We start from the raw sequence: 14906 nt of genomic DNA on the forward strand, positions 1-14906 counted from the left end.
CCCCCCCCGCCGTTTCTCCGCCTCCCCCGCCGCCTCCCAGCCAGCCCGCCCGCCGTCCAAGAGGGAGGCCTCGATCAAACGCTCTGCAGGACCGCAAGACCAAGGCGGAGGCCGACATGCCGCCTCATAAGAAACGCCGGAGATGCTCCAGTAAGAAGTACGAGACGGGCGACTACATCACCGAGAGGGACAAGCTGGAGGACGGCGAGCAGCCCGAGGACCCGCTGAGATGCGGCGCCGAAGTACCTCCAGGTTCGTAAGGTTCTCTTATTCCGCCGTGTCCGTCTGAATCAGGAAGAGCCGCTGTCATGGCTTCAGTTTCAGGAATCTTTCATGTTTTATTAAAGCTGCTGAGGTCAATATTTTATACAGTTTGGGGCTGGAAGAAAAAGTTGTTTCAGAGATTTGTTCAATTAGTTGAATAAAAACTTTTTTTTATTACTGCTACATTTAAAATAATCAGAACATCGCCTGATATAAACTGTGTGCAAAAGTCTTGAACCACCCTTTGGTTTGTTTGTTTTTCTTCAGAAGGTTTTGGTCTTTTTTTGGACTTTGGGTGCATTTTTTAATCGTTTTCAGTTCAGTCTTTGTGCAGTACGTGACCACGACAGCCTGATGTGCTGTTTGTGGTTAAAAGATGAGGACAGTGTACGAGTGGAGAGACCTAAAGAGACTAACAGGATCTGATGGGGTTGTAACGATACGCCTCAGTTAGGGTTCAAGTACGTACCTCGGTATGAGGCTCTGTTTGAAAGAGAAACGGATGCCAAATACGAGCGTTTTGTTGTTTTTTTTTTTTAATCAAACGATAACCCTCCCAGAACCGGAGATAGAAAAACACCTCGCTGGTTAACGAGGAGGCTGCCGTGTCGCAGGTCCTTTAACAAAAATCCTACCGTATTGACTCATTTGTCCAGTTAAAACGAGCTGCAGCTTCTGTTTCCAAACCCGGCCGTGTGAACGTGGTTCTGTGCAGAACTCCTCTTCCTTGTCTGGAACGCCACAGCTCGTCTCTGACTGCGGCTGGAAAAACGAGCGACTCCTTGGATATATTTGGGGTCTCCCAGGGTTCGGCAGCAGGTTGTAGGTGTTCGCCCTCCCTGTTCTGGACTTTATCCCCGCTGGGCACACAGAACACGCTGCTTCTTCTAGCTGTCTCTGCTGTTTCTGTTGCTGTAGTTTGAAAAAAGCAATTAAAAATAATCTGAGCGATGTGATTGGTTGGGACTGACGTATTCGTCGTCTGGTTCCTGTACTGTGACGGTTTGGTACAAATACATGAACACACCTCAGATACACACTTACTATCTGAAAGTCATGCCTTTAAAAATACAAAAGAATTTGGTGCTAAAATACCATTTTATATGCATCAAATTGTGTCAGCTTTGGTGTTTTTCAGGCTGCTTGTAACAAAGTGCCTACATGTTTGATTTAAAATAGTTTTTTTTTTGTGTCTGAATGAGTCGCACGTCTGAGTTCAGGGGTTTAACTTAACAAAACAAACAGAAACGTTCTCATTAAACGCTCAGGTACTGGACTGAAAATGAGAAAAAGCTGCCAAAGTGTAAAAAAACCAAAAAGAAATATTGAAAGACTTTCAGGAAGCCTGAAGAAAAGCTGCTCAAGACCACTTTAACGGATGAAATCAAAAGTCTGTCTGCTTGAAAAGAAAGTAGAAATAAATTGTGGATGACTCAAGACTTTAATGCACTTCTGTAATTATTTTAATCTTTCTATCATGACTTTAAAGGCTGTTTGCTGACAGCCTCAGAAATGAAGCCTCATAACTCAGATTTTCACTCCGGCACGATTCACTTCTTTATTTTTGGCTGCTGACCTCAGAAAACATTCCATCGTATTCGGTGGTGATTATTTCACATTTAATACACTAAGTGATGATTCATAAGAAAATAAAAATAAGAACAAAAAATGAATCGGCTCCGAAACAGCTGAAGGTATAAACCCTGATCGTTTATGTTTGTGACCGGCAGCAGTTTATTTTAATGGTCTTATTTGATGGTTAATTCCAGGAGATGATAAACTAGAATGTTTAGGAGCAAATTGGGCAGAAAGAAGACGAGACAAACCCAAGTGAAGCAGTGACGGGTTTTAAGACAAAAAAATTGTTTGTGAAGTTGAACGATTGAGCGAAACGTTAAATTTTCTTTGTCGTCTCAGATCTACAGGCGGCTCAGTGTCTGAGTCCAGCTGCCTCCAGCCCAGAACCTCCTCCCCCGAGATCCTCGTTCACCCGCTCAGGTTCGGTCCGCTACCAGGAGAGCGAGGACTCTCCTGAGTGCAACAACAAGCCTTCAGGGAAGAGGAAGTTCAAAAGCAAACACTTGAGTGACGGCGACGAGCCGAAGGTGAGCTTCTGCCGCCGCTTCCTGGATTAACGAGCGCTTCCCGCCGCGCATATGTAGGATCACAGTGCCCCCCTGTGGCCTGATGAGATGCCGCTCGATTGGAACGCCCCCGCTTCAAGGTCTCCCGTTTCTCATTTCAGAGCAAAACCAAACGCAGCAGCTCGGGGAAGCGTGGCACCTCCCTCCCCCTGGATGACGACGGCGCCGACGCCAAAACACAAGTCACCCCGCCCGCCACTCTAAAGAGTTTACCGTCCTCTCCGTCCAATAAGAGGAGCTCGTCGGGGAAAAGCAGCGGCTCCGACTCGCCCCCGAAAAGGCCCGTTCCCCCCGAGGTCCGCCGGCTGATTGTTAATAAAAACGCTGGAGAGACTTTGCTCCAAAGAGCGGCTCGCCTGGGCTATCAGGTAACGTCCAACCCTGCAGACGACAGCGTAGTTCTTTCCAACGCGCCGGTCTGACAGCCTGTCTGTCCCAACTGCAGGATGTGGTCCAGTACTGCCTGGAAAAGGACATCAGGGAGGTGAACCGGCGGGATAACGCAGGTTACACGGCTCTTCACGAGGCGTCGTCCCGAGGCTGGACTCAGATCGTCCAGATGCTTCTAAAACACGGCGCAGACGTGAACTGCAGCGCTCAGGACGGGACGCGGTGAGGACTCAGGTTAAGTGCTTCATCCCGTGTGACGAGCTCAAACCCTGAAAGCCTTTTTGTTTCTGTCCCTCAGCCCGCTTCACGATGCAGTAGCGAGCGACAACCTGCCGATAGTCTGGCTGCTCCTGAACCACGGCGCCGACCCGACTCTGGCCACCTACTCGGGCCACACCCCGGTCAAACTGGCCCACAGTCCGAGCATGAAGACCTTCCTCACAGGTACGTCAGGATTTCTGTCCCGCTCCGTTTTCTCCCAGAACGACACAGAAGTTTTCATGATTCTAATTCAGAGAGACGTGAGGATTCATAAATGTGTCTTTATCCACTGAACCACCCACTGTGTCAGCACGTTAGAGAACTCTTTTTGGGTTTTTTTTGTCCTGCTGGTAAAGGAAATAAATATCGAAATAAATGTTTTGACATCAAAACTTGCAAAGCAGAGAGATAAATCAGAGAAATGATGAAATCTGAGATGACTTAAAGCTTTTGGTTTGATGTTTTCATGTGAAATTGTTGCGTTTTTATTGTTATTTCTTCAGTGATTCACCATAAATGAATAAAGTTAAAGCCCTAGCGTTCCTTGAAGGGTGTCATATCACCTGCCATCTTTCCTGCCACAGATTTAGACTGAAATCCTCCTCTGGAATTGAAGCTGTTTTAGTCAAACCTCGTGAAGGATAGCTCTCACGCCATCGTGTTGAGGACGACTCTCAGCGACTACCCCTTCAAATGACAGCTAAATAACCGTGAAACTGGCCGACAGACATTTCTGTTTGTTGAACTCTGCTGAGCTGTGGCGGCCATCTTGAACGGGGTCGATCCCCAGCAGCTGATCAGCTGGATGCGGACATATGCGGTTACTTTCTGAGTTTCATTAAAGTCCGTCCGCTGATCCCTCAGATATTCTGCTAACAGCACACACACACACGGGTTTCCTACAGCAGCGGGTTTAAGTGTTCTTACAGACAATAAAATACATTTCAAGCTAAAATCTTCCAATGATTTTCCATAAATTATTCACAATGACGAAGGTCAGCAGATAATTGCTCGGTGGTTTCTAACCTGCGGTCAGTCAGCTGATGAGCTGCTCAATCATCCGGCGTCCTGCAGCTTGTTTTTACTCTGCGCTTTGATTCTCCTGGTTTGGATGACGGCGTCGGCGCCTGTTCAGGTAGGAGAACGGATTGTTTGTTACTGCAGGGGTTCTGCAGCGTTTAACAAATCTCAGCAGCTCAGACGTGTGAACTTTACAAAAGGCTTCTCATTTATCCGCTCGGAAGCTTTTCTGTTCCCGAGGAGGAAAAGACAAACGGGACAAAACTGTTTCCTTTACGTTTCAGCGGAAGTAACGCGAGATCTTTTGTTTCCAGAGTATTTCACAGACCTGGAAGGCCGCAAAGACCAGGATCCTGGTTCGCCCTGGGACTTCTACAGCAGCTCCCTGTTCGGTAAGAACCCCCCCGTCAGCTCGTACATCAAACTAATATCCCAGTTTAATCTCATTCCTCTGCTGTCCTTGAGGCCGACACATTTAGGCTGGTCGGACTAATGACCAGGTTGTTGGAGGAGGAGGAGGCTCCTGATTAGCCTCTGAGATGAAGAGGCTCCTGTTGTAAAGCTGTCATTATTTTGTTGATTTATTAGAATCATGTCTGCAGGGTTTCTTCATGCTGACGTCAGAACTAAAGTCAAAGTGTCTAAATGAGTCTGTTGTTCTAAAACAGGGGTGTTCTAAAACAATCCTGGTCCTGGAGGGCCTCCATCCTGCATGTTTTACTTGTTTCTCAGCTCCAACACTCCTGATTTGAATCAATGGGTGATTAACAGGCTTCTGCAGGACATGAAGAGGTGATTTAACCACTAAATCAGGTGTGTTGGAGCAGGGAAACAAGTAGAACATGGATGATACTGGCCCTTGAGGACCAGAATTGGACACCCCTGTTCTAAAACATCGTTACAGACATTCCTCTTCGCTGCCTGAAGTTTGTGTTCCTTTTAAACCGTGTCGGCGTTTTGCTCTCTTTGAACAAAGTGGCCACTAGAGGGCGTTTTAGACCCGGTGTTTTTAAGCTGGGAGCTTCGTTCGTCGTTGTGCCTCTGACCCGGGATCGACTTCTCTCCTCAGAGACGGAGCAGGAGGCGTGCTGGGACTTCCTGCTGTCTGAGGAGAACCAGGAGCTGGAGGAGAACGGCGTGGGGAACGCAGAGCAGGACTCTGAGAAAGACTGCCTCGTGTTCGAGTTCTCCTCGGAGCCCCTGCTGCCCTGCTACCACGTCCAGGTGTCGTTAACACAGGGGTGAGTTACTGACCGGGACGGATTAATGATAAAAACACAGTAAACTGGAGGATTTAATCACTACAACCAGACCTGACTGCAGCTTCATGGTTTCTATATTTACTTCACAAAGGAAGAGGCTTTAACCTCGACCGTTTCCATCTGTTTTCCTGTCCAGACTGAAAACAAAACGGAGCACACCTGCAGCTCATAGACACCAGTGTTTGTAGATCTGTGTATGTGGTTTATAAGCTAACTCCTGGGCTGTCCAGGTGTGGCTCTTTAGCTGCCACTTATTTCTGCGTCTGCAGTGATTTTAGGGATCCTTTCCGTTTAAACGTCTCAACTTTAGCTCGCTTGCTTCCTCTTCTGTGCTCTCCATGTGTCTAATGTCTGACGTTTGACTCTCTGGCAGTTTCTGCAACTGGTTCCTCCTGGCGGACGTCCTGAAGCGTCTGAAGATGTCGGCGCGGATCTTCCGGGCCCGTTACCCGCACCTGGAGGTGGTGAGTTTGTCCCAGGCCGAGCTCTGGAGGCAGGTCTCCATCAGCCAGGTGAACTCTGCTTCCGCTTCTCCGCACCGAGGCAAAAACAAGGAGGACGAGGAGGAGGAGGAGGAGGGACTCGTGGAGCTGGTTTGTTGCGTACCGGAGCTCCAGAGACTACTGGGCTCCTCCATTCACATTCTAGAAGAGGATGATGATGATGATGAGGAGGAGGCGGAGGAGGACAAACTGACCACAGGGAAGCCTCGGAGCCGATAGCCTCGGATGAACTCCTCCAGCTCTTAGGAAGCTTCTCCGTCCGACACAACGAGGGTCAGGGGACAAACTCCAGCTACATTAAAGACTCCACCCTCTACCTTTGACCTCAGACGCAGGACATGCACAGGGGTGGCAGCTTTCAGGTTCCTCTCCATAGGTATATTTCAATACATGAGAAGCTTTTTTTATGGATCATGTATGTACATGGTAGTGTATATGTATATCTTGCCATCAGGGTAAAACATTTGTTTATATGAAGACATTCTCGTGGCAAGGAGCAGCTCATTTTTGGACTTCTTTTTTTTTTTTTCCTTTGCGTTCGCTCCCGAGGGAAGGAGCTAATCCGAGGCTTTTTATCTCGGTGAAGCTAAGACGCTTAAATCAGGGAGGCCAGCGGCCCAGATGGCGTCTCAGTTAACCTCGGAGAGGCGCGGCGACGAGACCATGGCACATACCCCCCCCTCACCCCGCCACCCGTCTGTCAGCAGATCATTAACGGATGGATTTAACAACTTACGCTTTTTATTTCGATCCTCCGCGCCTCACGGAGTTCCGGCGCCCGCGGCGTGAAAACGTCGTTCCGGACTCGTTCGTTTACAGACGCCCCGCCCCTCAAACTGCAGCCGCGGCCCTCCCCGATGAAGCGTCCCCCAGATCCCAGAGTGCTTTGTGTTGCAGTGTTTTATTTACACTGTTTGTTGTGCTTAATTTAATAGTCATTAATATATTTGACCTCTTGTGTGTCTGACAACCTTATCTATGAAAAAATGCTTTTTATGGTTGGTGCTTCATTCTGAACTCGACTTACTAGGATCCTTTTATTCTGAGATTCTCCTCCCTCATTCAAAACCAGTATTTCAACAAAAAAAAAAAAACAGCTAAAGTACAGTTTTATTGTACTGGTGCTAACATGGAGTTTTGTGTTGACAATCAATGAAGTTTTGCTTTGAAGTCACAAACTGATAAAAGATATTTAAGAGACTTAAGGTGTAAACAAAAGTTTAGTTTAGCTAAAGAAAACGGGACACAGCTCAGCAGACAGTGTGAGATCACGAAAATGGCTTTTATTTGATTCTTTTATAAGAAATCAAGCAGAATAAAGCATGATTGTGAATCATAGCTTCGATCTTCTCGTTGTGTCGGATTATTGAAATGTTGGATTATTTCCCAGCTTTTTATTTTAATGATTTTTTGTTTTTTATTTGGACACAATGTCTCATTTACTGCGATACCCCCTCTGAAAACTTTCTTTCTTCTTTTTTTTTATATATAAAAATTGTCCCAAACAGAAATAAAAGAAAAAGGGTTTTTTGTTGACGACTCGGAGCCGCTTCCAGAGTTTTTTAGACACTTGGGATAAAATAAGACAAACGTCGCTTTAAAGGCGCCTTCTAACGATGAGACTGATTCCTCCTCGGTTCTGTCTTCTTCTTCTTCTTCTTCTTCTTCTTTTGGTTTTATCCCGAGTCACAGGAAACGGATCGTATCTTCTGTTAACGTCGACTGCTGGATTCACTCAGGTCAAAATAATGACATTCGGTGAGTTTTCATCTCCTGACAGGAAGAAGACAAACGTCTGACTGAGATGAGCTCAGCTGACGAAGACGACGATAATAATTCAACTATCAGGTTATGAAACATTTCTCAGCCGGCGTTGATCACTTCAGCGTTTTTCCTCCTGAAGTTTCTGCTGCAGGTCACTAAAGACTGAGTCGTGTTTGACTTGATTTTTTTTTTTTTTTCCACCAGAGGGAACCAGCGACAGCAGCCGGAGGCGGCGGGAACGGTCCTCGCCCGCTGCCTTTTCCCAGCTCAGCCTTTGGGGAATTCACCAGCTGATTCTTGACCTCGCTGGCCCGGCTGCGAACTGCGGAGCCTCAGCCCGTGACGGTAAACTGCGAGCAGCTCCAAATGAAGCTGCGAGTTCAAACTAACAGGTTCAGCAAATCTGACAATAAAAACCTGAAGGGATGAAAGTCATGAAGGGAAAGGACCGGGTTTTCTGGGTGAACCCTGAAAAGAAACAGCTTTCTGTTCGAAGCGACTCGGCAAATTTCAGCCCAGTTTCTGTAAAGCAGACATCTTGGCGCTGGCTCAGGTCGACTAGCTGTGGCGGCCATCTTGAGCTGTAGGCGATGATCACCGTCTGAGAGTTTCTCTGAGCTCTGCCCGCCGCTTCCTGAGATGTTTTGCTAACAGACGGGACAAGGCTTGCGCCAAATGTTTCCCTTTCTGCGGTTGATTAACTGTGGCGGCCATCTTGAATTGGGTGACTCTAAATGCCGGGGAGTTTTAAAATTGAAATGTATTTAATCAGACAGCGTTGACTCTGACAGGAAATGCCAAAAACTGAAGCAAAGCTGTTGTGTAACGTGTGGCGCTCAGAATATGCGTGGAGGACGACTCTCAGCTGCTGCCACATCGAGCTTTAGCTCCGTCTCTGTAAGATTAACTGAGTTAGAGGCATCTTTGTGTTCAGCAGGGGCGGGTTGATCAGCTGGAGACATTTTGCTAACAGACGGACGAGCACACAGGACCTGTACGTTTGAAAACATGTCCCCGCTGCCTCGTGTCTCCGCCCGGCGTCTCACAGGGGACGACAAGCGGCAGCATGTTTGTTTGGATCCAGAGGCGGGCCTCCTGGTACGCCGGGTTCTGACTCCAGAGGAGCCTGCACGGTCCCGACGGGGTTACTGCGGTTCAGTCAGGGCGCCGACCCGCTCCCGTCTGCCAGGAGTTCAGGTTGTTCTCTGCGGGTTCGTATCTGATAAGTTCCAAACAAACAGAACCGAGTCTTTAAATAAAACAAGGAGGCCGGAGCTCCTGATTAGCTCTCACCTTCCTGGAAGCCTCCTGTCTCCTGTAGGGATCGTGTTTCATGTGTTTGCAGCACGTTTGACTCTGGTGTGACTCAGCCTCCTCACCGAGCCCCCGCCGGGCCGCCCCGCCATTGGGCCGTGGCGGGGGAGCAGCTGGGCCTGATTGGATCAAAATAAGGGCAAGGCGGCAGGAAGGTCGGCCGGATCGCTCTGCCGTGGAAACCTAAATGTTCCAATACATTTCAGCCGAGGAAAACTGAAGCTGAACAGCAGCTAAACACGAGCTGTTAGCAAAACTTTAACAAAAAGCTGAAAGTTGCAAAACTAGAACTAAAAGCTGAGTTTAACAAAACTGTGGTCAAAAAGCTTAGATCAGCAAAAAAACAAAAAACATCTAGACTGTAGCCAAAAGCTAAAATTAGCTAAACTCTACTTAAAAGCTAAACTTAACAAATCATTGTCAAAAAGCAGCAAAAATGTAGCTAAAACTGAAATGCACCAAACTGTAGCTATATGTCAAAATCACGTGCAAAACTGTGGCTAAAAGCTTAATGTAGCAAAACAGCAGCTAAAAGTCAAAACTAGCTAAATAGTAGCTACAAAGCTAAAATGAGGAAAACCAGAACTAAAAGCTGAGATTAATAAAAATGATCAAAAATCCTAAATTAGCAGGAAAACAGCTAAAATTAAAATGAGCAAAAAGCTCAACTTAACAAACCATCATCAAAAAAGCTGCAAAAATGTAGCTAAAACTGAAATTGGCAAAACCATAACTATATGCTAAAATCAACTATATTGTAGCAAAAAATGTAGAAATGAGTAAAACTGTGGCTAAAAGCTAATATTAGCAAAACAGGCGGTAACAGCAAACAAAGGCAAACCAGTGGCTAAAAGCTGAATGTAGCAAAATGGTAGTTAAAAGCTAAAATTAGCAACAGCTAAAGGGAGCATAAAAAGGCAAAAACAGCAAGAGAGCTGAAATTAATTTTAAAGAACAATGTTTTTATGGCAAAATGTTTCAAAATAAAAGTTCTAAACACTAAAAGCCGACAGAGCTGAACGTTTTGAAAATAAAAAAATCATTGATTGTTTAAAAAAAAAAAAAACCTTTCAGAAAAAACTAAACAGGAAGTCTGCCGGACTGCCGAGTCAGCGTTCTAACAGCTAAACCTGCAGACGTAACATTTGTTTATTTTTTTCTCCGCTTGTACTTTAGAATATCGAGACAAGTTCAGGAGCATCGATGTCACCGATGTTTACAGTTTTTATCAGAGGAGAGTTAAAAAAACCAAAAAGCCAACCCCTCCCTGTCTGACCTGCAGATAAAAGTCCTCGGCTGCAGTTTCAGCTGCTTTTCACTGAACTTAAAGGAGTTTCTGAGTGGAAGGAGTTCACCCAGGTTGTTTTCTGTCTCTGGTGACAGTATTCAGATCAGGTTATGTAAGAGGAAATGAAAACCCACCAGAAGGGGAACTTCTGCTCCCTCACAATCTGAACGCTTCTTTCTCTGAAACCGGCTCTGACCATTTAGAACCCGTCCAAAAGGGTCCCGATCGGACCTGTTCTCACGATCCGTGAAACCCTGAGTCACCAGCAGCGTGAAGGAGAGGTGTGTGTGTGTGTTTGTGTGTGTGTGGTGTCGGGTATCCTTTGTCTGCTCAGATGTGAGGACATCTAAACGCGTTTCATCCAGAGCGTCTCTGACTCACAGCTCTAAAAATAACACCGGGGGGGAAAAAGCAGCATGGCCTCCTCGTTCTGATGATGATGATGGTGATGATGATGATGATGATGGTGACCTTGTTACAGCCCGTGCCGAACAAACACTCACTGAACAAATCTGATTACTCTTTAGAACCTCAGAAACTAAAGCAGGACTTTTAGTTTCTGCTCATGAGTTGAACGCTTACAGGTCCAGATTTTATCCTGCCTGTTAGCCCTTAGGTTAGATGCTGGGGATCAGTCTCAACTACTACCAGCTCAACATCTGTAAAACTGACTGAGTTATAGCCATCTGTGTGGCTTTTAAGGTGAGTTGGCTGTGGCGGCCATCTTGAATTGAGTCGACTCCAGAAGTTAATCACTTGCAGAAATACACCCAGTTCTCACTCTCTGACAGTTTCGTTCAAATCCATCCACCGGTTCTTGAGATATTTTGCTAACAGATGCGGACAAAAACAGATTATTGCCCATTTTTTGGCTCTGTTGGCGAGCAATAAAAAGAAAAAAAGAAGATGATGACAACAGCGGGGAAGAGGAAGCTGTTTCATGGCAGGACAGCCGACACTGAGAGCTGCAGGCATTTCCAGCAGCTGGAAACAGAGACCTTGTGTTCCCCCAGGAGGGGGCCGTGCCAACCTCCGGTCCGACCCGACCCGGTCCGGTCCGGTCCGGACTCAGGAACATGGACCTGAGGAGAACTCTGCTCCTTTATCTCTCTGTTCAGACGAAAAGCAAACATTGAGATCTGTTGAAGAGCACAGTCAGTATCTTACCTGTTGCAGGCAGATTTGTGGACAACCTCAGTTTGGAGAAATGGTTCTTTTATTCTGGCGGGATTGAAAAGCTAATGGCTAACCCACGTTTAATCTGAAACATTTCACAGCGATTCCTTTTATTAAACTTGCTGTCAGTTTCACTTTCATGCAGCGAGAATCAATCTGTTTGTGGATTTTATTTGGGGTCTTTCTGTCGTTCTGTGTGGAGTCTGCATGTTCTCCCCGTGTTCGCTCCGGTTTCCTCCCTCAGTCTGAAAAAAACAAACCAAACATGTTCAGGCCCGGGCCTCCCTGAGCTCTCAGAGGGCTGCGCCTGCTTACATAAAGGTTAATAAATAATTTAAAAAAACCAAACGTACGAGCAGATTTTAATTAAAGTTTCAGGAAATCAGTGAATAAACATCAACAGCTGGAGTCAGCCGAGTTCAAAATGGCTGCCACAGTTCGGTGATCCTCGCCAACACAAACAGCCCTGTAACTCAGCCAGTTTTACAGATACTGAGCTCAAATTTGGCGTGGTAGTAGCTGAGAGTCATCCTCATCACATAATTTCATGTTGCATGAAATTGATTGACGTCACTTACAAGGTTTGACCAAAACAGTTGTAAGATTTTTATTTCCTATTTCCTGCAAGCAAAGCCAGGCCTTTAAATTATAAATTTCAGCCTCATTAAACATCTAATAGGCAGATCTCAGAGACGATATAAAGGGACGTCCAAAGTGTCCCGAATCTCGTCCTCTTCTTGTGTGCATACGTGACAGGAGGTTGGGCTGACCTACATAAGTTGCACATACAGCGGCCGAGCTATAAATGTGTGTGTGTGCTGCAGACGATTGAGGGCTGAGAGGATTGTTGAGCCTCAGAGATACGCTGTGTCAGGCTGTAAGCAGCTCCAGCTGTACTCCACGCCCTCCCTCGTTCGCCTTACATAACCTCCTCTCTTCCTCTCCTGCACGCTCGGCACACAGCTGCCAAACGCTGATCGTCATGTGGCGTTCAGCAGCAACGATAAAGTTGTCTGTGCAAGCAGAATGGCCAGCGTTGGTGTGGAAACGTCAAACAATCCTGCTAGTTTTGTAAAGAAGTCACGCAGACGGGGCTGTCGCTTGTATCGAGGCGATTCAGCGGGGAAACCCTCCACCGGACCCGGGGGGGACATAGTGTTCCCAGCTGCACGTCCTCGCTGCCAGAACAAAGAGCTGAGACTGAAATACTGGACAGCAGCTCTCATCTGAAACCGGACACGCTTTTCTACGGAGGCCTCGTTTAAATGCCAGAACGATAAAACGAAGAGTCACGACTCGCGAAACATCCCGACGAATGAGCCTCTGCGTTAACAGGAAGAGGATTTCAGAGAAACGGAACTGTGTGCAACTGAAACTGCGAAACACGAGAGATTTCTTCACTTTACCACGGCGATTTTACCACTTTTACACGCTTTCATTTTAATTTGTAAAGAAAGCATGACGATTTCCTCAGTTACCACCAGTAATGACACCTCTAGGAAACAAAAAAAACAAGCAAGCAGAGCAACAAACTGCAGGAAAATAATCAGAGAGAACTTATCTTACAGACAGAGAAAACAAACAGAACTTCAGGGTTCCTAACAGAACACATCAAGGCCTTTTTGTGCCTCAGATAAGCTCCTAACTTTAGTATCTGTTTGTTTTTAATAGATAAATAAACCCGGGCGTCATCAGCATAACAAGCATGGACCCAAATATTTCCCAAAAGAAGCAAGTTTAAAGAGAACAGGACGGACCCAAGTCCAGAACCCTGTGGGACGCCAGAATTAAAGTATGTGTAGAAGGTATGTCGCTTATATAAAACCTGAAGTCCACAGGATGTTGTCATTCTTTGTTTAAGATGTGAAAAATCTCCCAACATGAACATAAATGGATACAAAATGATCTACAGATAATCCCCGGAGCATCCACATCAAGTGATCAGAATCCACTCAGGAAATACTAATGAGCCTCAGAAAATGACCCCAAACAGAGGGAAACAGAGACAAAAAAAACAACTATCTAAAAGAACAAAACAACCACAAAAAGACTGAAAATGAAAAAAACAAATGTTGATTTAATCATTTAAAACCATAACTATGTTACCAAAGTTAAACTCGGGTTTGAAGAGACGTCTTTAGTCTAAGCTAGACTTCAGATCTAACTGAAAACAGTTCATGTTTGATGTTAAATACTGTACATTCAGTCTTTGAGGAACACAACTCAAAGTTCACCATGGAGGCAAACAATAACAAGGCGGAGGGTGGGCGGTGAGGGGTACGCTATTGAACTCTCTGTAGGAGCTACACGCTGTGGCACGTTCTAGTGTCTGAGTGTTTCCTGTTATCTAACTTTTAGGAATTTGCCGACAGAATATCTTTTTTTTACGGTTTAACATCAGGCATATCTGGAGGGAAGATGGTCAGATCCATGAATATGTTCTCTTTAGAGAGAACCTTTGTCTTCCTGAGGGTTTTCTGCAGCCACAGTCGGGTAGAAGTCAAACACGCAAACGCTCATGACGTCGGTTAGCGAGCTGGACCGCAGCACAAGGAGGCGCGTTGTATCTGGGCCGCGCACAGCGGAGTGGGCCTCGCATGAGAGGACCTTCTGTCACAGCAACGCAGCAATGACTCTGTGGCTCAGAAGCAGCATCTGCCCTGAGCCCGACTTCAGCCTGGTTCTCTTTAAACAGGAAAAGATAAGACTGTCTGGAGATTTTGCGTAAATTATTTACTCGCTATTGACGTTGATTCAGCCGTACTCTTCTTGTAATTTATTTGTTTTCATTATGAGATATTCCTTTATGCTAACAACGAGTGCAGAGAAGCGGGGCAGCTGAATTTTATCGTTCGTGATCACGTTTTAAAATAATAAAATGCCATCCGCCTCGAAGGTGGACTGATCACGGTTTGGGCTTTTGTTGCATGTTCTGATGAAGGAGCACAAAACCGGTTCATTTTAATATGGGAATTTATTTAAAAAAAAGAGAGAATATAACATGGCAGAAGAATCAGCTAAGGGTGAGAAGCTCTTTGTTTTCCAACAAAACGTACCGTGCAGCACGGTCCAGGGTAAACAGAAACCTGACGTGCAGGAAGCAGAAAGCAAAAAAACTGCCACTGAATCAAAAAAATCCTTAAAGCATACCATACCACAGCAAAACTAACTATAAACAAAAGCAAATCTCAGAACAGAAAGCTAAATCTCTGTTCCAGGTTATTATCACAGCCCATTATCTTTTTACAATGACAGAACTTTGACAAATTCTCAATACCACAGTAAAATATGATGCTGGGTTATCGATTAAGCTAAGTTTAAAAAGTAACCAGCTGTAATAACCAAATGCAGATTAGATTTAGGTGTTTCTGCTTATGTAAGCTGCTTTTACTTCACCTGTTTGACTTTAATTTGTAACTTCAATGAGCCTAATGCTTCATTCATCCAAAAAAATCAACCAATTTTACCTCTCTTAGCTTTGCTTTTCATAAAACACAAACATAAAACATTTTTTAATTCC

At 45.6% G+C, this 14906-nt stretch overlaps 1 protein-coding gene and 1 long non-coding RNA gene across 2 annotated transcripts in view; one reads left to right on the plus strand and one right to left on the minus strand.

The window, feature by feature from the left end:
• bcorl1 (BCL6 corepressor-like 1) overlaps positions 1 to 6974 on the plus strand; it is a 25647-nt gene extending 18673 nt beyond the window's left edge. Inside the window, exons 6-13 of the mRNA XM_037977360.1 lie at positions 1 to 252; positions 2182 to 2369; positions 2510 to 2776; positions 2854 to 3020; positions 3097 to 3242; positions 4394 to 4471; positions 5149 to 5320; positions 5715 to 6974. The exon at positions 1 to 252 is cut by the window's left edge and continues 2 nt beyond it. Coding sequence (XP_037833288.1) covers positions 1 to 252; positions 2182 to 2369; positions 2510 to 2776; positions 2854 to 3020; positions 3097 to 3242; positions 4394 to 4471; positions 5149 to 5320; positions 5715 to 6063 — 1619 coding nt within the window. The 3' untranslated portion in view covers positions 6064 to 6974. The remainder of the gene's footprint in view (positions 253 to 2181; positions 2370 to 2509; positions 2777 to 2853; positions 3021 to 3096; positions 3243 to 4393; positions 4472 to 5148; positions 5321 to 5714) is intronic.
• Positions 6975 to 7725: 751 nt separating this feature from the next.
• On the minus strand, positions 7726 to 8974 carry LOC119617338. The gene is made up of 2 exons (XR_005233574.1): positions 8902 to 8974; positions 7726 to 8813 (listed from the first exon to the last, which is right to left on the minus strand). It is a non-coding gene; the product is annotated as an uncharacterized LOC119617338 (long non-coding RNA).
• Positions 8975 to 14906: the final 5932 nt, after the last annotated feature.

Source organism: Kryptolebias marmoratus, linkage group LG9, assembly GCF_001649575.2.
Source record: "Kryptolebias marmoratus isolate JLee-2015 linkage group LG9, ASM164957v2, whole genome shotgun sequence".
Classification (NCBI taxonomy): domain Eukaryota; kingdom Metazoa; phylum Chordata; class Actinopteri; order Cyprinodontiformes; family Rivulidae; genus Kryptolebias; species Kryptolebias marmoratus.